A 20,841-nucleotide genomic window follows, 5' to 3' on the forward strand; every position below is an offset into this window, starting at 1 on the left:
CGCTGAGTAGGCAAGCGTGGCGTGCTACCTAGGTGCAGCTTCTTGTCTGCTCCTTGCGCTCGTCTTCCTTTGACTGCGTAGCTGAAATAAACCCGTGCTTCACCGACTGAAGTTCAGTCTTCCCACAGTGTGCGAGGCGCTCTGGTTTCTCCACCCCCGTGTTTCTCTTGGGCCTGAAGTAGGAACGTGAGGAGCAGGGAAGGCTCGTGGGACAGTTCACTTTCCGGGCAGTGCTGAATCACAGTCAGACCTTGCAGCTGAAGGTACGGGGACAGAGAGGGAGGAGAACTGTAGGAGAGGAGGAGAAATGCGCTTGGCTGGGGAGAAGCTTCCCTGCCAAAGGGCTATAGGCAGCCCTGTCCTTGAGCGTGTGCCACGCTGGCCTTTCTTCTGCTTTAACTTCCGAACAGCGTGTGCCTGGAGAGCTGTTCTTTTTCTCTTTCCTTTTGGGTTTAAGCTTCAGTGCCTACAACCACCGCAGCTGAAGCTAAAACCACCTTGAGTGTCTGGACTGCAAGTGGCTACAAGTGGCCACATCCCGTAGTACGCACTACTCCTGGCCTGCTGGTGAAAGACTCGAAATCCTGGCCTTTCTGAGGCCTCTGTTGCTGCTGGTAGCGAGCAGTGACAGGGAGGCCATTCTGCTTCAGTGCCTTTCTAGAGAAGGCAACGAGACATTATACTAACAGCACGGGGTCTTGTGACTGTGGAAGCAGGCTAGAAGACCTTGCCAAACTGTTTGCTGAAGCTTCTGGGAGCTGCTTCTTCCTTTACTCTTCTTGCAGCCAAATGAGGTAGAGCAGGATCACACTGTCTTGACCACGAGAGGTGCAAGGACCTCGCAGGGCAGCCGGAAGGAAGGTGTTGACCGAGGCCGTCACCGCGGCCCTGCTCTGTCGGCAGTCAAATGCTAGAGAGGAAAAGGCAGCTTCGAAGAGGGGGGGACGGTTCTGGGTCGGTGGGTTATGGGTAGCCGTAGTCGTTGGCTATGTCCATGCTGGCCTCCCTCTGCACACAAACGTGCAGCTGCCCGGTGACACCTGCAGGGCCGCCCGCTCCCGCTCCTCCTGGGCCAGCGTCTTCACACGCTCCCGCTGGGGCCGCTGCTCGGGTGTGATGGGCACCGACTGCTCCTGCTCCTCCAGCGGGGTGGGCGCAGCCGTGAGCCCCCCCAGGGCCCGAAGGACAGCGGGGAGTCGTTGGGAGGTTGTGGCGGCATGTGCAGCTGCTGTGGCAGCCCCTCCTGTGGGGTTTGGCCTCCGTGGGCGACAAGCACAGCCTACTCGGCTGCTGCGGTTTGTCGGCAGACCTGGTGCGTGCCTTGCTGCTCGATGGTGCCGCCGGTGCCGTGTCCTTCTTGCCGTCAGCGGGGGCTTGAGGCATCCAGTGCTGCGCTGGGTCTCGGGGCTGCCATCAAGGGATTGGGTTCCGGGTTGGGTGGTTGGGGCATCAGCCCCACCACCTTCACTGTGTGCCCCAGCAGGGGAAACTGTGGCTGGAGTTGAGCAATGGCACCCTCAGGACGATGCGGAGCATCCTCAGCGCCGGGTGGGGATGCTGCTCCTGGGGACTCTGGTTCCAGGCTGCGGTGGGGATGCCGGCAGCGGCGCAGGGTCAAGGCGGTGGGATCAGAGGTGGCACCCAGTGGGCCTAGGACTGGCACCATCAGGGCGGGCAGAGGGGACTCCCGTGTCTCACTGGAGGGGTGAGCACGTCTGCCCCGCCTTGCCCCTGCGCCCACTGCTCCGCGGCTTCCTCCCGGGCCGGGGCCTCCTGGGGCCTCCCTGGGGTGCTGCAGGGGCGTGCGGCCCAGTGCTGCCGGGAGCTGCGGGGCCCGGCTGGGCCCTGACACCGGCTGTGCTGGCACCTGGCAATGCTGTGTGTTCCCTGGAACGTATCGCAGCCCCCGGGCAGCGGGGGGCCGTAGCTTCCAGCACGGGTCTGTGGGACTGGAGCAGTTGAGGGTCACAAGGCTGGGGTGGGGCGTGGGGCGGGAGTCCCAGAGCAGCAGTTCAAGGCCTCCGTGCTGTGGTGTCTGGGTGGGCCGCTGCATTAAACCTTTCTTCTCCGCCCCATGAAGAGCCTTTGCCTTCTGGCTTCCTCTCGGGTCCTACGTCGCTTGGCAGGCACGTTGGTGGTATTGGATGCTCTGCGCTTGCTGCTTCCCACCCGCAGCCCGCTGCCACCTGCACTGCCCTGTCGCCGTCCAGCTTTCCCTTGGCCTGCTTGCCGCCCGCTTCTCCCCATCGGGGCCCCTCTTGGCAGGACACAACGCCCGGCGGCAGCAGCAGGTGGGTCGGACCCATCCGAGGCTGCCTCCGCAGCGCCGTCTCCGCCAGTTGGGCCATGTGGGGCTGGTGACACTGGGGGTGCTTCTGGGGAGCTGGGCAAGGGACTCAGCATTGGGAACTGCAGGACGCTGAGCAGGGGACTGTCTGGAGGGGCCTGCAGGGGATCGTTCTGGGGACTGTCCACAGGACTGTCCTCAGAAGTCTCCTCTGCCGTCTCCGGAGGAGCCTGCAGGGGATCGTTCTGGGGACTGTCCACAGGACTGTCCTCAGAAGTCTCCTCTGCCGTCTCCGGAGGAGCCTGCAGGGGATCGTTCTGGGGACTGTCCACAGGACTGACCTCAGAAGTCTCCTCTGCCGTCTCCGGAGGAGCCTGCAGGGGATCGTTCTGGGGACTGTCCACAGGACTGACCTCAGAAGTCTCCTCTGCCGTCTCCGGAGGAGCCTGCAGGGGATCGTTCTGGGGACTGTCCACAGGACTGTCCTCAGAAGTCTCCTCTGCCATCTCCGGAGGAGCCTGCAGGGGATTGTTCTGGGGACTGTCCACAGGACTGTCCTCAGAAGTCTCCCATGCAGTCTCCGGAGAGCTCTCCTCGGATGTGTCCAACGGCCGCCACCAGGTGGGGAGGACTGCCGACACCCCGCCCTGGTTCCCCTTGGTGTCTTGCAAGGGGGAGGCCGGAACCCCCCAGAAGGGGTCGGCATCCCCCAGCATCCCCGATTGCAGGCGGCGTTTGCACCAGCCGCCCTCCGCCTCGTACTCCAGGTCAGGGTCTTCGCTGCAGGAGGCAGTGGTGTCCAGGCTGTCGGGGACATCGGCGAGGATATTTTCACCGTCCACCAGCATCACTGCTGCCAACTTCTCCACCTCGCAGCCGCCCTCTGCCCTGTACTCCAAGAGGTGGGGGAGCTTGTTAAGGGAAGTTGTCAAGTCGGGGACATTGGGGATGGTGTCCCCGCCATCCACCAGCCCCGCCGCCACCAGTGGCTCCTTGGGGCAGCCGCCCTCCGCCACATACCCACAGAGGTCAGGGTGCTCATCAAGGGCCTCGGCAGTCACGTTGGGGACACTGGTGGTCAGGGCGGTGTCCTCACTGTCCCCTAGCCCTGCCACCACCGCATGGTCCTGGGGGCAGGCGCCATCTGCCGCGTACATGGAGAAGTCGTGGAGGTCATCGAGGAAATCGGCGCTGATGAGGCTGTTGGGGAAAGGAAGGCCGTTAGGGATGGTGTCCTCGCTGTCCCCCAGCCCTGCTGCCACCACTTGCTGATGGGGGCAGCCGCCCTCTGCCACGTACTCGGAGAAGTCAGGGACCCGGCTGAGGAAGCTGGTGAAGTCGTCGACGTCGTCGACAGAGACCTCGCCATCCCCCAGCCCCACCGCCGCTGCTGGCTCCTTGGGGCAGCCGCCCTCCGCCACGTACTCGGAGAGGTCGGGGAGCTCGTGGAGGAAGGCGGCGAGGCTGGGGCTGTCAGGCCCATCGGGGAGGCTGTCCTCGCTCTCCAAGGTGTTGAGCCAGGAGAGCACCAAGCTGGCCATGGTGTCCTCTGCCAGCTCAGGACAGGCCTCAGCGAAGGCCTGTGGCCCCTGCTCGGGCAGGTCGACGGGCTTCTCTGGGGCTGCCGGGGTGGTCTCCACTGCTGAAAAAGCAAAGAGATCCAACCCAAGCGCGGGGTGATGCAAGCTTTCCTTGGCTCAGGGCAGCTGCCCGCGGGCTCTGCCACCCCCCAGAGCTCACCTTTAGGCTCCATCCTGGTTCTGCAGGTCGGCAGAGCCAGGCCGGTCTGGTGGGGGCTGGCAGCAGGGACACTGTCCTCGATGGCCACCACTTCCTTCTTGAAGCCCTCTGATGGCTTCTGGGCGCTGCCAGGCAGGGTGTGGAGCACAGGGTGCTCCTGGACCCAAGGCTGAGCCGTGGGGCGGCACGGTGGTGGGTCGCCAGTGTGGTCAGGGGCACGCAGCAGGCAGGAGCCCATGGGGTCCATGGGCTCTTGCTGGTCCAGGGTCCGTGGCCCCATCCCCCTCGGCTGGTGGGGCACCAGCACCTGTGGCACCACCTGCTGTCCCCAGCCGTAGGCAGGGGGACAGGGAGCAGCCATGGTGGGGAGCGACACTCCATGGTTTAGCTGCACCCCATGGGGGAGCTGCACCCCGTGGGGGAGCTGCACCCTATGGAGGAGCTGCACCCTACTGGGGAGCTGCACCCCGTGGGGGAGCTGCACCCCGTGGGGGAGCTGCAACCCAGCATGGAGCTGCGTCCCGTGTGGGAGAGGCACCCCAGTGGCGAGCTGTACCCCAGTGGGGAGCTGTACCCCAGCAGGGAGCTGTACCCCCATGGGCATCTGCACCCCACTGAGGAGCTGCACCCCAGTGGGGAGCTGCATGCCTTGCGGGTGCTGTACCCCCATGGGGAGCTGCACCCCAGTGGGGAGCTGTACCCCCATGGGCATCTGCACCCCACTGAGGAGCTGCACCCCAGTGGGGAGCTGCACCCCATGAGGGAGCTGTGCCACTGGGGGATGCTGCACCCCGCTGGGGAGCTGCACCACCTGCCCCGGGGCCCCCAGGGGCCCTGGCACCGCCTGCCAGACGGTGGGCTGGGACAGCTGGTGGGTGCCGGTGTGGAGCTGGGCAGGCTCACCAGACACTGCCAGCCCCGGGACAGAGGGCAGCACGTGGGCACTGACCGGTGCTGGCATGGCTGGGGTGGTGAAGCTCATGCTGGGCACCTGCGATGCCGTGGGCAGCCGGAGAGGGAACCTCTCTGTTGGGGGAAGCAAAGAGGGGTGGTGGGGTGAGATATTGGTGGGCAGAGCCCCTTGGGGGGTTACCTGGAGGGCAGGAGCACCACGAGGAGCAGGAGCCTGCTGCTGTACCTGCCATGGCGGTGGGTCAGTGTGGGGTTTGTTTGGGGCAAACACTGTTCTGGGGTTCCGTCCCCAGGGCGATGATTCCGCCAGCACCTGCCTGAGCCAGCCTTGCCAGGGCTGGATTTGTCATGCCTCAGCAACTGCCCATCACCATGATTTCCCATCCAGCTGATGATTTTCTGTCCTCTGTGCTGATCTCTCATCCCGATGAGGGTTTCCCATCCCCGCCATGAATTCCCATCCCAACGATGATTTCTCATCCCAGTGATGGCTTCCCATCCCAGCAATGATTTCTCAGCCCTGGGATGGTTTCCTATCCCAATGGTTTCCCATGCCCACAGTTTCCCTCCCAAGCATGATTTTTGTGGGGAGGTGAATTTCCTTCCGAAGGGGAAGGGATGCAGCCGGTACAGGCGGCCCTGCGGTGCTGCCATGGGTGAGCTGCCCCATCCCCACCACTGGGGCGGGATGGGGCCCTTTTGGGGGTTGTTTTTGTGCTCCCCCTCTCTGCCCCAGGGTGGGGACAATGCTGCTCCCAGCCGTGGGGATACCTGGCGCTGGCGGTACCGGTACCGTGTGGCCATGCTGGGGAGCTGTCGGGCAAATGTGGCAACTGGCCCGTGCCAACCGAGGAGAGAGGCTGGGACGCAAAGTCTAGCGGTACAGAGGCACCCTCACATTCGTGCCCTCGAGCTGTCCCGTTCAAACTGAGGCACCCCAGATGCAGTCTTACACGTGTTTCTTAGACCGTTCAAGCGTTCATCTCCAACGCTAGTTGACCGGTTGATACTTAACACACCCGCGTGCGCTGCTGTTTTGCAAAGCAACTCTAGTTCTGTGGTGTCGTCATCCGTCTGCTTGCTTTTTCTGAGAGCCGAGTTGCAGATCCTGCTTCCTGTACCTGGAGAGATTCCCTATTCGATGTGTTTGCTTCTCTTGCTTTTAGGCTAAAGGCAGATACGCACTGTAGTGTAAACTTATAATTTGTTCCCATCCCAGAAGGGTCTGATTGTCAGTGTTTGACTATTTCTTGCATTTGGGGAGAGGGGGCAGGAGATGGCAGGTATTCTTCTGCCCCAAATCTGGGGTTTTTGCATACCAGCCATAGGGGAACGAGCAAGGGTGCCAGCTGGCGAGCCATGCAAAAAAGCAGTTTCCTTCATAAGTGATTGCGACTAGTTTCCTAAAGACAATGTCCGTTTCGGGCAAGAGCAAAAGAACAATATCCCAAACAGTATTGTGTTTGTGCAGGTATTATGAAGGAAGCGTTAATCCTTTCCAGACTTGAAACGCAGTAATCGGTTTCGCATGTTAGCAAATGTTAGTAGTTCTCTTTCTAAGATCTCTTTTCTACCCTAAGCTGGTCTCTGTGCTCCAGGTTGTCATTCTGTATTCTGTGTTCCTCAGATTTACGGAGGACAGAGAATCAGGTGCAGTGACTGAAATTACCGCTATTGAAATGCAATCCTGGCTACAGGATTGTTGCTGTCATTCATGTATTCATACAGCCCAGTAGTATGTCAGCTCCACCGGCCTTATTTGAACGGTCGTGTTTTCCAGCCTTCTTAAAGATTTGCCTCTCCACCACAATGAGTAGCCATTGTTAGCTTGTGGTTTTGCCATGTCTTTCTAGTGTTGGCTCTGAATAAATGAAGTACACTGGTGAGTTACAGCGTCTCTTGCACAAACACTACAGCAGCCTCCTGGTGCCCATGAAGCATCTGCAAGCAAAAAACCCTGAATTTATGTGGCTCTGGGTGCAAGCTTTGGGCGTATTGCTGCAGTAGTTGTTGCAGTGCTTTCAGGCCCTCCCCAGTAATTCTGGACACCACAGTGTTGGCTTCTAAACGTGGCCTTGTTCTCGGGGTTAATTGAAATAGGTGTGCCTAGCGCCGTCTTGTCGATGCACGCTCCGTTTCTGGTTGGGCGGCACCCTCTCCTGGTATTGTAATGCTGCCCTAAATGAGAGGAGAGGTGCTGCTGTCATCAGGGATCAGGTAAATAGCTGTATGCGGTTCAAGGCAAGAATGGCACTGCTGTTCTGACACAGAAAATGAACCAGGCAGATGAGCTTTCTGTTCCTTCAGCTGGAAACATTGCAGAAACCACTGTTAGAGTGGCTCCTGTTTGGGAGCGAGGAATGGAGGCTGTAGTGGTGGAGGGGCCTTCCAAAATGCGTTACTGGCCTTGGAGTGTGTTCCTCAAGGTAAGTGGATGAAGCAACCCTTGTGTGGTGATGTAAAGTACGTCCTTGTCCTTCCTCCCCTTCGGGAGGTGCGTGGCTGTAAGTGCGAGCCCGGTGGTGTTCTAGCAGTGGCAGGCAGCATGAGCCTTTCTCTTTGCCCCTAAATTCCACAGCAGCCTCTGAATTGCCCTCTGCTCATGGGGCACTTTGGGTGGTGCATGAGTTGTTTGTCAACACTATCCGTGGTTGTATGTCTGATTCGTCATGAGTAGAGGGCAGCTACAGATCAATGAGTGTGTGAAATCTCAGCAAGTTTTCAAATGTAATAACTACTCCCTAAAATACTGTAGCATTTTCCAGATTATCTTAAAGCAAATTCTGGCAATTGAGACCCTTCTGGGTTTTTTCACAGGGCTCCTAAATAGCGCCTAATCCTAGGAACTGCTTTCAGGTGACGTTTCCACTCCTATTTTCAGTCGATACAGCACACGTAACAGATTTAGTATTTTGGCGCTGTGATGGCTAAGTATGGCAGATACCTGAGCACAGGGCTTGGGCTTCCACAAAGAAACACTGTTCTAAAGGTGCTGCTGCTGACATTTCTGTGACTTCTTTGTCAGGTCACTGATGTTTGTCACCCAAGTAAACTTGCACCTCAGAGTGTCTGGGCTATGGCTGTTCTTTCTTCGAACTTGAAGTACTGTGTCTGGTAGCTGTCTGTAATCCTGGGGATATACAGCCTGGCTAAAGGTCCCTTCGTATTTTGATGGTTGATTATTTAAGAACCCAAAACGGTAGCACAGACTTTGTATTTTTGATACTTCCGCAGCAGAGACAAAATACCTGAGAAGTTCTTGCACTGTTGTGTTCTATATCTGTATGTCTGAGGTAACCTGTGACAAAGTAGAAATGGGGTTTGGGGGCTTTTTCAGTGGCACTGACTGTACCAAGAGAGAAGAGTTTCTGTATACGAATGAATGTCCACATTCTCTAGACTATCAGAGCAGCATGTTTTGATGTTCAGGCTCTATAATTTGTGTTCACTGCTTGATGTTGGGTACCAGTGCTCTATTTGAAGTCCTGATCACCTTTTTATTATTATGAGGTGATGAGGGAATGACTTTGTGCACTTGTTGGAGGAATCCCGCGCTGCCACGTACATGTAGCTACTAGAATCACCCCCCACCTCAATGATTTATGTCTCAGTGGGGGTTACTGTGCTTACCAAGCGTGACGAACAGCTTTAAAAGCTTCTTAAGAATTTTGCGATGCTCAAAGGCGACTCAAGCACATAGCACATATTTTGTTGCTCAGTTTTATTCTGCTTTCAGATGATGAACACGTCATTTAGTTCCTGAGTGCCCTCAATCGCGAGAAGTGCGTCAAGTCTCTCATGCTAGAAACTGTCAAATAGACAACGTCTTCCACAAATGTCTCCCATGAGTTCCACACGAGCTGTGCTCTTGGTGGGGTGCACAGAGTTAATGGGTGCAGTGGGAGGGCTGGAATGAATGCTGCAGGGGAAGGAAGAAGAGGGAGAAGAAGCAGTTTCTGAAGAAAATAGGGGAAGCTCTGGGAGGGAGAAAGGCTTACTTGGGGTCCCACAGCAATGCAAGTAAGTCCCCTTAGGGGCACAGAGAGCTTCAGGAAAGGTTTGTTTTGCCATATTGTGTTCCCTCTTTGCTTACAGCCTTGTTTCTACCTTGTCCCCTTAGATTTCATGGCCGTTTGCTTCCAACTCCGCTCTGTTCAGCTCGACCGCTCCATCAAGGGGCTGAAAGACCATTTCCATAAGGACAGCTCCTCCACGGGGGTGCCATATTCCCCTGCCCCTCCGAAGAGAAGGAAGGGCACCCCCACCAAAAAGCCAGTCAAGAGACCGGGTGAGTCCCTGAAGGGGGGATCCCTGTCTGTGTATCCTCTTGCCTGGGCTTTTAGGACAGGAGCAGGGGTGAGGTTTTGGAGATAAGCACCTCTTCTCTGCCCTGGGTTCAGCACTGAGATTACAGACATTTTCTGTCCCTATTTTACAAGTCATCAGGTCTGTTCTCTGGGTGATGTGAGGGAGGAGAGGGGCCCTGTATATGGGAGAGAAAAGGCCGTTGCCCTAACAAAGGCGATAGGTAAAAAGGGACCTGAGAGGGCTCTAAAAGGATATGCTCTGAGAGCAGCTATCCTCAGCCTTGGGATATGGAACATAGACTGTGCAGCAGCAAATAGAAAACCCAGACCTGATAAAACACTAGCACTTACCTCCCGCAGCAGCCCAGTGATGTTGTCCCTCTCTGTGTCACAGCACCCTGCCGTCTCCTCTGTAACAGTGACAAAAGTCAGACGAGTTCGTATTTCTGTGGGTTTACCTGGCCAATACTCTCCCACCCTCATATTTTTTCCTGTGTTGTCCAAATAAACTTACTGCATTGAGGAAAATAATGAGAAATGTAGTTCGGGACTGGAAACGGATGGGATGGGGTAAGGGAGGAAAAGAAATACCCATTTTATGTGTGTTGTGTTTATTTTTATAACCCTGATGTGAATGCAGTCCTCGTCCCGGGTAATGTGCGTCTGTGTGCGTGTGCTGGCCCTGGTGCTCGCTCTCCACTCCGGTGTGTGGGGAGGCTTTGCTGGGCCTCTTCTTGCTAAAGCAGAGGGTGTGCCTGGGGTACCTGGAGCGGGAGGGCTGCCTGGGGAAGGCTGTGACACCCACAGATCACGCCTCTGGTCTTTTAAAATCAATCTGTGCCATTGCTGCTGTGCCCTGGAGCCGTTCCTGAAAGCTGCTGTGCGAGTTGCAGTTGGTGAATGCGGTCAGTCTGCGAATTTCAGTGGGTTTTCCCCTGTCAGCAGAGAGCCACGTGGAAAGGGGATGTCTCAGCCCACACTTGGTCTTCCTCGGGACTTTGGCAAGTAGTTACTTGTGTAAGAATTTGCCCCCAGTGTTGGAAGACGCGTGGAGGACAATATCCTCCTGCTAAGCAGAACTAGCTGTGCTGCAGGTGGCAGAAGGGCAGTGTCTCAAATCGCTCCTAAGCACGATGGCAGTCATTTGTGTTCAGCTCCTGAACGGTGGCTCCTGCCCAGCAGCAGGATTACAACAGGTAAGAATTATTTTTGTGTGGCTCAGTAGCTCACTACGGGGAAGATGCCAGATGGGGATCTGTAGCTGAGCCGTGGGGAACTCAGGCGGAGGATGCTTCAGATTTGGTCCTCAGCTGTCACCCGACACTGAGGAGATACCTGGGATTTGATTGCTGTGAAGTCAGCATGGTCAGCAAATGTACTTCAGTGAAATTAAAAAGGGAGAGGAAAATAGTCTTTGAGCAGAGAGTCACAGTTTCTTCTGCAGTTCCGCCAGCTTTCCGGGATGGCTCTTGAGATGGAGGTCTGACCCCCTCTCTGCACTGGCAGAGTGGCCCTCTTCATAGCAATAGTTGTCTGGTCGTGTTTGATTCCCTGGTTTTAGCCTGTGTTCAATTACGGACAAAGCACTTTTTTTCTGTGCTATTGCTTCCGTAAGTCAAGTCAAGCTCTGCAAATTTGGGTTTCAGGGTTCCAACAATGAGTTGATTTCCTTATCCCTTAAGGATGAATATTCCCGTGCACACCCCAATGCACACTTTAACCTGTTGCAAGAGACAAATAACAGACGAAATCTGATGTGCTATAACTTGTTTACCCACAAGGCAAAGTGCAAGAGAGGCTCCAGCTAAAGGGAAGGTGAGGTATTAGGGACAGGGTAACAAGGCAGAGACCCCCCTCTCCCCCCACTGCTGTGTTTGATTCTGGAGGACACGCTCCATATCCATGTGCTGTTTCAGAGGGTCTTCGTCTCTCTGTTGTTGTTTTATTTGTTGGTGTACCCTGCACTGTCTCCTGTCATTGAAAATCCGACTGCTGGAGCTGCTTCTAAAGCAGAGTTGTGTCTTCTTAAATGAAACTTGCCAAGACAGGTTGAACTGACGAAGCAATCGGTGGGTTTGGGTTTTTTTCCCAGTAGTTTGCTGTTTGAAATGTCAGCAGTCTGTCTCAGAGGGCAAGTGTATTCCGATTCCCAAATCATCCTGCTGCAAATGCGTGCACATCAAATACCGCTCCGTTGTGATGCCCGTAGGCGCAGTGCTCTTTCGCTGGCTGGGGAGCAGCAGGTAGCTCAGCAGCTCTGCAGCGCCAGGGAAGGATGGGGCCAGGCGGTGCTGGTAGGGGCACCCAGCCTGGCTGCCCACAAGCAAAAGCCTGTTGGGGTTGAGCCGGCAACTGAGCCCCACACAGCCGCTCGCTCACCCCCCCACCGGCGGGATGGGGAGAGCATCAGAAGGGCAAAAGTGAGAGAGCTCGTGGGTTGAGATAAGAACAGTTTAATAATTAAAATCAAACCATAATAACAACAGCAATAATGCAAAGAAAAGGAAAATAAGGAGAGAGAGGCGAAACCCGGGGCGGGGGGAAGGGGGAATGACCAACCCAGACACACGGCACGTGACGCGGCCGCTCAGCACCCGCCGACCCGCCGATGCCGGTCCCTGAGCAGCAGCCGCCCCTCTGTGCGCCCACTGCCCCGGGTAATAGGCTGCTCGTGGCGTCACATGGTACGGAATGAGCACCCCATTGGCCAATCAGGGTCAGCTGTCTTGGCTGTGGCTCCGCCCCCCCGGCCCCTTGCCCACGGGGCAGAGCGTGGGAAGCTGGAAAGGTCCCTGGCTGCGTCGCCAGCTGCAGCGAAGAGGAGTGACTCTCTCCCAGCCAAAACCAGCGCAGTCGCCACCCCTTATTCCACACCGTTTTCGCCATGCCCAGGCCCCACACGATGCAACGCAACCTCACCAACCACCACCCCTCCCCTCCCCAGCCTTTGGCATCATACACAGACATCGCTCCCTTCGTCTATGGCCCTTCCCTGTAAAATGTCCATAAAAACGCCCACTTGTGTTTCTCAGGGCAGCTGCGGTGCCGGGTCCGGCCCTGGCACAAGCAGAGGGACGGTCCCACACGCTCCCATCATGTCACCCCCAGGAGCTCCCCGCAGGGGCAGGGAAGGATGCTCCGGGGGGTGGGAGCAGCTCCCAGGACTTCGGACACCAGGCACGGCCACCCTGGTGCCACACGGGCGGTGTGTAAGCGTTGCCGCGCAGGTGGGGGTTTGTGCCTCGGTTCCCCCGTGGAGAATTGCTGTGTCGCTGCAGAGGGGGGTGATGGCACCCCCGTACCGGGGCTGGGTGTACAGCCAGGGCTGGGCTGCTGAGGTGTCCCCTACCCACAGGAGAGAGGGTCAGACAGAGCCCGGCGGCGCTGGAGGGAAACAAGGAGGCAGAAGGGGTTTTTTCTTCTTCATTTTGTTTTTAATTTGTAAATAACTTTCCATGAAAAACGTTAAATTGCACATGTGTATCTGCAGTTCTTCAGCATCAGTATAGAGGCCCCAAAATAGGAAAATACCACAAAAACAACAAATAAAAAGAAGCATCAACAATACAGATACCAACACCTACAGTGACCCCCCACCCCAAAACCCGCAAGAGGCATGACCCTTGCTCCCCAGCCCCGGGACACCGTCCCCAGCCTACGTCAGCTAGTGAAAGGCAGAGAGGGTTTATGGTGGTCTAGACCCTTCGGCAACAGCAGCGAGGGGTTTGGGTAGAAAAAATACCAAAGCCAGCTGTGGGAGCGACCCCGTCCCCGCTGCTCCTCTCCTGTCGGGGACAATTCCGGGACCCTTGATGAAACCTGTTGCTGCTGCTGCAGGAATCCTCCCTTGCCTGGTCTTGGTTTACAGAACGATGAACACAAGCCTTTAAACAGTGAAAATATAAACCAGCTCCCAAACTGCATTTCCCCTAACCCCACTCTTAGGAAATTCTAGTGCTAAAAATATAGGTTTCTTTCAATATATAATCCATAATAGATTCTATAAAAAGATCTAAAGAAGCAGACTTGCTGAATTTATAAACCTTTTGTTCTTCCCTAGGTAGAACCTCCCTAGGAGGGAGGCTGAACTCAGAGGATCTAGAAGGGACCTCTACGTACTTGCTAGCTAATTATCACACTATACCTGTGACCTACCCTAGACAGAAAATAGGGAAAAGAGAGAGAGAAACAGAGGGACGAAGGGGTGAGGAAATTGCACGTAGTCTATCGAGCCCTAAGCCACCAGGATCTCATGTCTTGGATGGGATTTAGCGGGTGCTCTGTTAGCCCTGAAGGAACGTAGGCCGTGTCCATTGCCACGGGGGAAAAAAAAAAAGACAATTCACATTTCTTCCTTTAAAAGCAAAAAAATAAGCAGTGTTGTATTTCTTCTCCTGAGGAAACTCATGGACTAGAGACTTCTGACGTGGCCTTTAAAGCTCTATCAAGCTGTTCCTGCGGTGTTGGTTTTTTCTCCCCGCGGTGTTTCTGTGAATAATCTTACAGTGAAGCTGGTAAAAGTCCCTGTGAATGTCTCTGTCTCTAGAAACTCTTGTCCCTTGTAAGTCCCAGCAGCTCTGGGGGAGCATCCTACTGAAGCCTGTGCGGGCTTTGGAGAGTGACTGGCCCCTTATAAGAGGGACGCCAGACTGCTCCAGTCGCTCACATCTGCTGGCAAAGAGCCGTCGCTGAGTTCAAACACCTCCTCCACGTTGCCGGAGTTGGAGAGGTAATCGTTTGTCCCTTGGTGCCAGGGGTGCTGCAGGAAGGCCGCGGCCATGAAGGTTTCATCAAAGTCCAGGTCGTCGTGGTTGGCTTCGGTGAGGACGTGCTCCTGCCCCTGGGGAGAGGCGATGTGGTGCCCGTGTAGCATCAAGTCCAGGTCGCGTGTTATGGGGCTGATGGGAGGCGTGAGCTCCAGGTCGCCAAAAGTGGAGACGTCTCCATTCAGGATGGTGTTGAGGATGGCTTCCCAGTCAAGGCTGCCTTTCAGTGATGCCAGCTCAGTCTGCTCTTCCTGGGTCAGCAAGGCAGAGTTGGAAAGCCGAGGCGCCTTGGCCGTTTGCTCGGGCAAGGGCTGCTTGCGCTTGTGCCCTGCTTTGCCGTCCGCTGGGTTCCAGGTCTGGTCACCGGTGACTTCTTCAAACTCCTTCAGCAGCTGCTGTAACTCCACGCTGACGTTGAGGCTGTTACTGGAGGCGCAAGCTGAAGTGGCCGGGCTGGCGACGCTCTGTGCTTCTTGCTGGGCGCTGTCGGTGACGGCCGGGTGGATCTGCACCGGGGGCATCCTCCGCTTTTTGAAGGCACCACTCTTGAGCCGGTCGGCGTATTGGGGGTCAAGCTTCCAAAACCCACCTTTCCCTCGCTCGCCCTTCTCCCGGGGCACCTTGATGAAGCCCTTGTTCAAGGAGAGGTTGTGTCGGATGGAGTTCTAGACCCAAAAGAGGAAAAAACCAAGGCTGAACCTCCATTATCTTTGAAAGGTCGTGGAGGACAGGAGAGGTGCCCGAGGACTGGAGGAAAGCAAATGTCACTCTAATCCTCAAAAAGGGGGAGAAGGAGGACCCGGGAAACCATAGGCCAGGCGGCCTCAGTGAGTGGTTCTGAAGCCCTGAATGTGCCTGGAGTGATGCAACTAATTCGAAAGGAAACTCAGCTATTGGGTAAATGCCCCAGCGTTGGACTCCACAAAGCTAAGACTGTATTAAGAGATTGGATATGGTAGAGGTGGGTGGTTTTTTTTGTAATGTTGCCTAGATATCTTTATGCTTATTTATCCATAACCCGTAGTGCTGAAGAGGAAAACCAAGGCTTGAACGCTTAGAGCTGTTGAAAAACATGCGCACACCCACACCGCACCCCCCCCCACCCCTGAAACCCCTCCTCCGGGCTGAAGGTCCTTGGGTGTGTTGGCTCCTTTCCAAAGCACTCAGCTCCCACAGGGATATCTCCGTCTCCCCCCGGAGTAGGTGGCATGACCTTTCCAGGCTGTCTTCATGTATGGGAATGAGGAGAGGGGATGAGAACACAGCCGAGAAGAGACCAAACCGAAGAGAGAAGAGACCTAAAAAAGTAGAGAAGAGACCAAAAAGAGAGAGGGAGGCAAGAGAAGCAATAAGAAAAAAAGAAAAAAAAAGGAGAAAAAACAAAAATGAAAAAAAAATAAAGAATAAAGAATAAATAAAAAGAAGAAAAAATAAATAAAAGAGAAAAAAGAAAAAAGAAAAAAGAAAAAGGAGAAATAGAAATAAAAAGTAGGAAAAAAAAGAAAAGAGAAAAAAGAATAAGGAATAATAATAAGACAAAAGAATAAAGAAAAAAGGAAAAAAGAAGAACAGAAAGCGCTGGGCTGCCAGAGGCCCCGGCGACCGCCCTGCGCAGGGAGAAGGTGGGCAGCCCCCGGGCAGGGGGTTTGCAGCGCCGTCGCCCTGCCCTGCCCGGGCGAGCACCGCTGCCGGGATCGCTGGCGTGCGGCGGGCGCGGGCTGCGAATAACCCGAGCAGAGGGACGAGCCTCCCGGGTCCCGCCTGCCCTGCCACAGCCCAGAAAGGCCCCCGTGCCGGAGGTCCCGTCGTGTGCCGGAGGAGGGCAGCGAGCCAAGGTGGCTGGGAAAAGCCCCTGTGCTTCAGGCTGTCCCCAGAGCTGGTGAGCGTGGGGGCTGGCCCCTGCCCCCCGAGGGCACGCGTGTGCTGCCTGGGGACAGCAGCCCTATTTGACCTCTCTTGGGTTTCCCTCTGAGGCCTCACCGGCTCGTCACAGTGATGGAGCCTCCTTTGCCTGTCCCAGGGGTCAGGAGACCTGCCCTCTGCCCTGCTTGGAAAGCAGCAGCATTTCTGCTCTGGACCTCCGCAGCGAGGGATTTGCGCAACAACCTGCCTGGGGGTCGGCTCCGTCCCTCTCCTGCACCTGCTCCTCAGCCCCCAGAGGCACTCGGCCTGGCGATTTCATGCGTGCTCAGCCCCGAGGGACTCGGGACCCCACGAGAGCGCCAGGAAGGTGGAGCTGGGCACAGAGACGCCTTCGCCCCAGCGCCAAGAGGGGCCGGAGGGACCAGCAGGCCAGTGGGTACCTCCCCGCTCCCAACACGGCCCCGGGCTCTCCCCTAGAATGGCTCCTTCCCTCCGCCGCCCTCGTGGCCGTGGCATTTCTGCACACCCAAGCTCTTTCCCGTTACAGCCCTTCCCCGCCGGCTGCCGGCATCGCTCTCCTGCCAGCGGGATCCAGCGTCCCCGCGGGACCTTGCCTTGCACCGTGGGGGCTGTGGAAAGCCCCCCCCCAGCCCCGCGGGGAGAGGGGAGAAGGCAAGAAGTCTCCAAATCTCGTACCTGCCAGTTGGGATCGGCGTGTCGGAAGTAGCAGAAGTTGTCAGTGATCCACTTGTAGATGGCGGAGAGGGTGATTTCGGGCTTCTGGCTGGCTTCCATCGCCATGCAGATGAGGGTGGCGTAGGAGTAGGGTGGCTTGATGTGTGGGTTGGTCTTGTAGTCGATGTCCTGCGCGAGCTGAGGGTGCGCGGCCATGGGGTGGTGCGCCATCCTCAAGGTGGAGGAGGAGATGGGCTTGCAGGGAGTGTGGGGCATGCCCACGCGTGCCGGGTCGGCGGCCGGGGGCGAGCACGGCGCGGCAGAGCTGGGGATGCTGTGACAGTCCTGGGGGTCCGGGTCACTGGGGCAGCAGGAGGACTTGCCCATGCAGGCGCTGATCGAGAAGTCCTGCAGCCACATGAGGCTGGTCAGGCTGTCGTCCAGGTCGTCCGAGTCCCCCACGCTGCCCTCCGGCCCTCCGTCCGTTCCTGCCTGCAGGCAGTGCAGCCACCCCTCAGCCATGCCTCGGCGCTTCGGCAGCTCCTGCTTTCACAGGGTGCACGTGAAGGGAAGGGAGGGGATGGGACAGATCCTGCAACAGCAACAGGGAGAGGGTTGAGGCTCCCTGAAGCGCAGCTGCTCTCCGGCACCCGGGCAGGGCTGGCCCTGGGTGCTCCGGGTGCCGCTGGGCGAGACCCATCCCCAGGGTGCTGCGCACCGGAGCCACAACACCTCCCCCGGGGTGCTTGAGCAGCCCCAAACTCAGGGAAATTCCCTCAAACCCCTGTGCCACGGTGTCACCCAGACCCCGGCGGGCCAGTGCTGCCCAACAAGCCTTCAGCCAAAGTAAGAAAGAAAAAAACAGCCAAACCCCCCCTCAAACAGCCAAAATCCAGCCCTGCCATCCCGCAAAGCAAGAATGATTCTCCCACCTGCTGCTAGCAGGACAAAATCTCAGGCTACACCACCTCGCCAAAATATCTTAACGTTCCCCTCCTGCTACCAGCTTCCCTTGGTTCCCTGCTCTTTCTGCCTCTCCCTTCACCTAGCGCCACTAAAACAACCCGGGGAGGGGGCACAGGCCCAGCCCAAGCACACCCTTACTCAGCGAGAGCCGGTGGATCCAGGCGTCCGTTATTCCCGGGCTGGGGCTGTGGTGTCCGGCTTCGCTGCCGGGCTGTGAGCCCAAACTCCCGTGTCTTTGGGCGAGGAGAGGCCCCCGAGGCCGAGGAGCCCAGCACCGGCTGCACTGGGGCAGCTGGGGCCGAGGGTTCCGTCATCCGAATGATGCTGCGACCAACAGTCAGGGGGTGTGGGCGGAGCGGAATCACCCGCTCTGCTCCCTCAAAACAGGCTTTTCCCCCCAGAATAAGGCTCAGCGGGGCGACAGCTTGTTGGGGTGCCTGATCCCGTGTCACCACCCAGCCCTTGCACATTCCTGTGCCCCCGGTAAGGGAGAGCCCAGAAACCCTCACGGCAGTGGTTGGGGGAGCGGCGGAGGGAATGCAAATAACAACAAAAATAACAATAACACAGCTCCTGGCCCTGCGGTTGGTCCTCGCATGGCCATGGGGAGGTGGAGGGGACCTGCCAGTTTGGGCTGAGACTCGGCTATTTGAGGGACGGAGCCCCGGGGTGGGGATGGGCAGGGTTGGGGTACACGGGGAGGTGGCAGGGAGGATGCGGGATCCCACCGTACCCCACACCCAGTGCCAAATCCATCCCCAGCAATCCCAAACCCCACATCCTGGTGCCCCCCGTGGGGCTGGTGCAGGGGCAGCCCCAGCCCTTCCCTCCTGCCTGGGACCCCCCTCCACTTGTGACCCTGAGGAGCCCACAGTGACCAGGGCAAAGCTGAAGGGGGCAGGGGGGCTGGTAGAGCCCCAGATTCAAGGATGGGGCCTGCCTTTATTTAATTAGAAGGCTTACAGACACATGTCTCTCTAAGAACTCCCCAAGCCCCACCACCGCCCGCCCAAGGGCTTTAACAGAGACCAGGGAGGGACCCCCAGCACCCCAACCGAGGGGGCCAAGAGCAGCCATGAAACCCAAGGGAAGCCATTTCCTTTCCCCTTACACTGTAAGGCCTGCCCTTTGCGGGGTGGGGGGCTTTGGGGTGTCTCCGGGAAGGTTTAACCACCAGGCACTCCTCCTGCCCACTGCCCCACGGGGGAAGGACCCCCGAGAGCAAGGGGCAGGGGGGCGGCCAGACCCGCTCTCGGGGGCTGCTGCTGCCGCCAGTGGTGCGGACAACAAGGGCTTTTCCTGCCAGGACCCCCGGGGGTTTGGGCCAGACGAGCTGGGAGGGTCAAACCCTCTCCCCAGCACAGGGGCAGAGTCCCCTCTGCTCGCGCCCTTCCCCAGCGGCCGCAGGCTGGGAGCTGGCGGGTGCTGGGACCAGCCGTGGAGGAGGGAGGAGGCGACTCCCGGGGAGCGGGAATCGCTGTCTCCCTTTTCAGCAGACCGAGAGCCAGAAACCAACCCCAACCCTCAGTTTGCTGCCCTTCTAACAGGTCACCTCCCTCGGGAGCAGGGCCTGCCCCTGTAAAAACACACCTGAAGGCAGCAAGAGCTCGAGGGCTTTCCTGAGCAGCCTGCAGCAAAGCACTTCAGGCCTCAGCGCTCCCATCCCCACCCTCCCCCTGCGCAGGGTGGGGCTGTCTGCGAGCGCCCCACTTGCCGCAAGGTGCTTCCCCCCACCACGCATCAGCCCCTCCATTAAAACCAAATTATAACCCCCCCTTACAGCCCTCCTCACCTTCAAGGCATCAGCTCCCAGCACGAGGTTTCTTCCCTGGCGCTGGAGGGATTTCTCTTCAGCGCTCCTCTTCTCCCCTTCCCCTCCAGGAAAGGTCCCCTCTGGGTGTCCTCATCCGTCCCCGCAGTGCCGGGGCCCCGGCGCCTGTGCCCACTGCCCGGCCACCCGCACCCCACGCCAGGAAGCTGCCGCTACCCCCAGCCAGGCTCTCCCGGCAGAGGTTTCGTTTGCATTTGCACCTTCTCCATCCTGGCAGGGCTCGGAGGAGGCAGGATTTAGGATGGGTCGGTAATGCGGGCTGAAAGGGACATTGGGAAGTGTTTAGGAGTCTTGAAGCAGCTGGGCTGGTTTTGGGGAGGTGCAGGGGGACGGGTGGGTGGATGCTCCCAGCCAGAAAGGGTTTCCACCCACCGAGCCCCCAAGACCCCGACTGCCCTCGCCTTGTAACCACAGAACGACTCCGGACACTTTGTTGACATAAGATACCCTTTAATAAACGCGCTCTTCAAATCCAAAACACGCTCAAAGCAAAGCCGTAAGCAGCAATCTGGCTTCCTTCCTTCAGTCCCTGCCGGGTGGATCCCTGGAGCAAGGGGCTGCCCTGCGAGGCAAGGGGCCGGTGCTTTTCACGCCGCGCTGCCGGCACTGGCAGCTCCTGCCCACCCCTCGTCCCTGCTGGGTGGCCGAGGGCGGCGCCGGCATCACCCACGCCAAAATCCCGTCTCTCCTGTGCCATGGCGGAGGATGCTCGTGGCTTTGCTCGCAGCACGCTGCATGGGCACAGCCTCCTCCCGGCTCCTCTCCATCGCCGTGCGCTCGCCGGCAGCCGCGGTCCCTCTGAGCAAGCGTCAGGTGCCCGCACGCAGCCACCCCGCTCTGCAGCTGCCCCCTGAGCTTGCTGGGCCGCTCCTGCAGCCTTGGGGACACACAGCTCGGAGCGGCCAGAAAACCCTCCTGGTCGCCTCCCAGGACCTGCCTGTCCTGCCCCGACCCGCCCCGACCACAAGCACTGTTGCAGCCCTACACCGGGGGGCCTGGCCAGGCCTGCAGAGCTCTCCTTGTCCCCTTTGAAACCACGAGGAAGGTTGGGCTTTGGTAGACAAGCCACCGCTGGAGCATCAGACTGATGTTCCCTTCCCTGGACACCGTCCAGCCACACCGTCCCCCCGCCCCGCTCTGCCCCCCCGCCAGGCCCCATGGCCGCCTCCCTGGGGCTGCCCAGGTCCTGGAGCCCTGGTGGAGCTGGGAGGAGGAGGAGGAGGGGGAGAGAGGGACAGAGCGGCAGAGAGGGGTGGGACAGGGCAGTGGGGGGGCCCCCACGCGCCAACTGCCCCCGTTAATGTACTGGTCATGGTGTCACGTGGTATGGAATGATCATCCCATTGGCCAATCAGGGTCAGCTGCCCCGGCCGTGGCCCCGCCCCTCCCAGCCCCCCACCTACACGGCAGAGCGTGGGAAGCTGGAAAGGTCCCTGACCACCGCAGTGAGGAGAATTAACCCCTTCTCAGCCAAAACCAGCGCAGTCTCCACCC

The 20,841-nt window shown here is 58.0% G+C and overlaps 2 protein-coding genes and 1 long non-coding RNA gene across 3 annotated transcripts in view; all 3 read right to left on the minus strand.

Annotated features, from left to right (window-relative positions):
- The window catches only part of LOC135317692 (uncharacterized), a 177,500-nt gene that overhangs the window by 144,674 nt on the left and 11,985 nt on the right, over window positions 1-20,841 (minus strand). The window lies entirely within an intron of this gene.
- LOC135317445 (uncharacterized) overlaps window positions 1-20,841 on the minus strand; it is a 194,490-nt gene that overhangs the window by 39,452 nt on the left and 134,197 nt on the right. The gene's annotated exons all lie outside the window — the stretch shown is intronic.
- Window positions 13,877-20,044, minus strand: LOC135317446 (forkhead box protein J1-A-like). Its single transcript, XM_064473736.1, has 3 exons — window positions 20,018-20,044; window positions 16,572-17,093; window positions 13,877-14,677 (listed from the first exon to the last, which is right to left on the minus strand). Exons 1-3 carry the CDS (start codon window positions 20,042-20,044, stop codon window positions 13,877-13,879), a joined length of 1,350 nt encoding a protein of 449 aa, XP_064329806.1.

The sequence above is a fragment of the Phalacrocorax carbo genome, chromosome 26, assembly GCF_963921805.1.
Source record: "Phalacrocorax carbo chromosome 26, bPhaCar2.1, whole genome shotgun sequence".
Taxonomy (NCBI): Eukaryota; Metazoa; Chordata; class Aves; order Suliformes; family Phalacrocoracidae; genus Phalacrocorax; species Phalacrocorax carbo.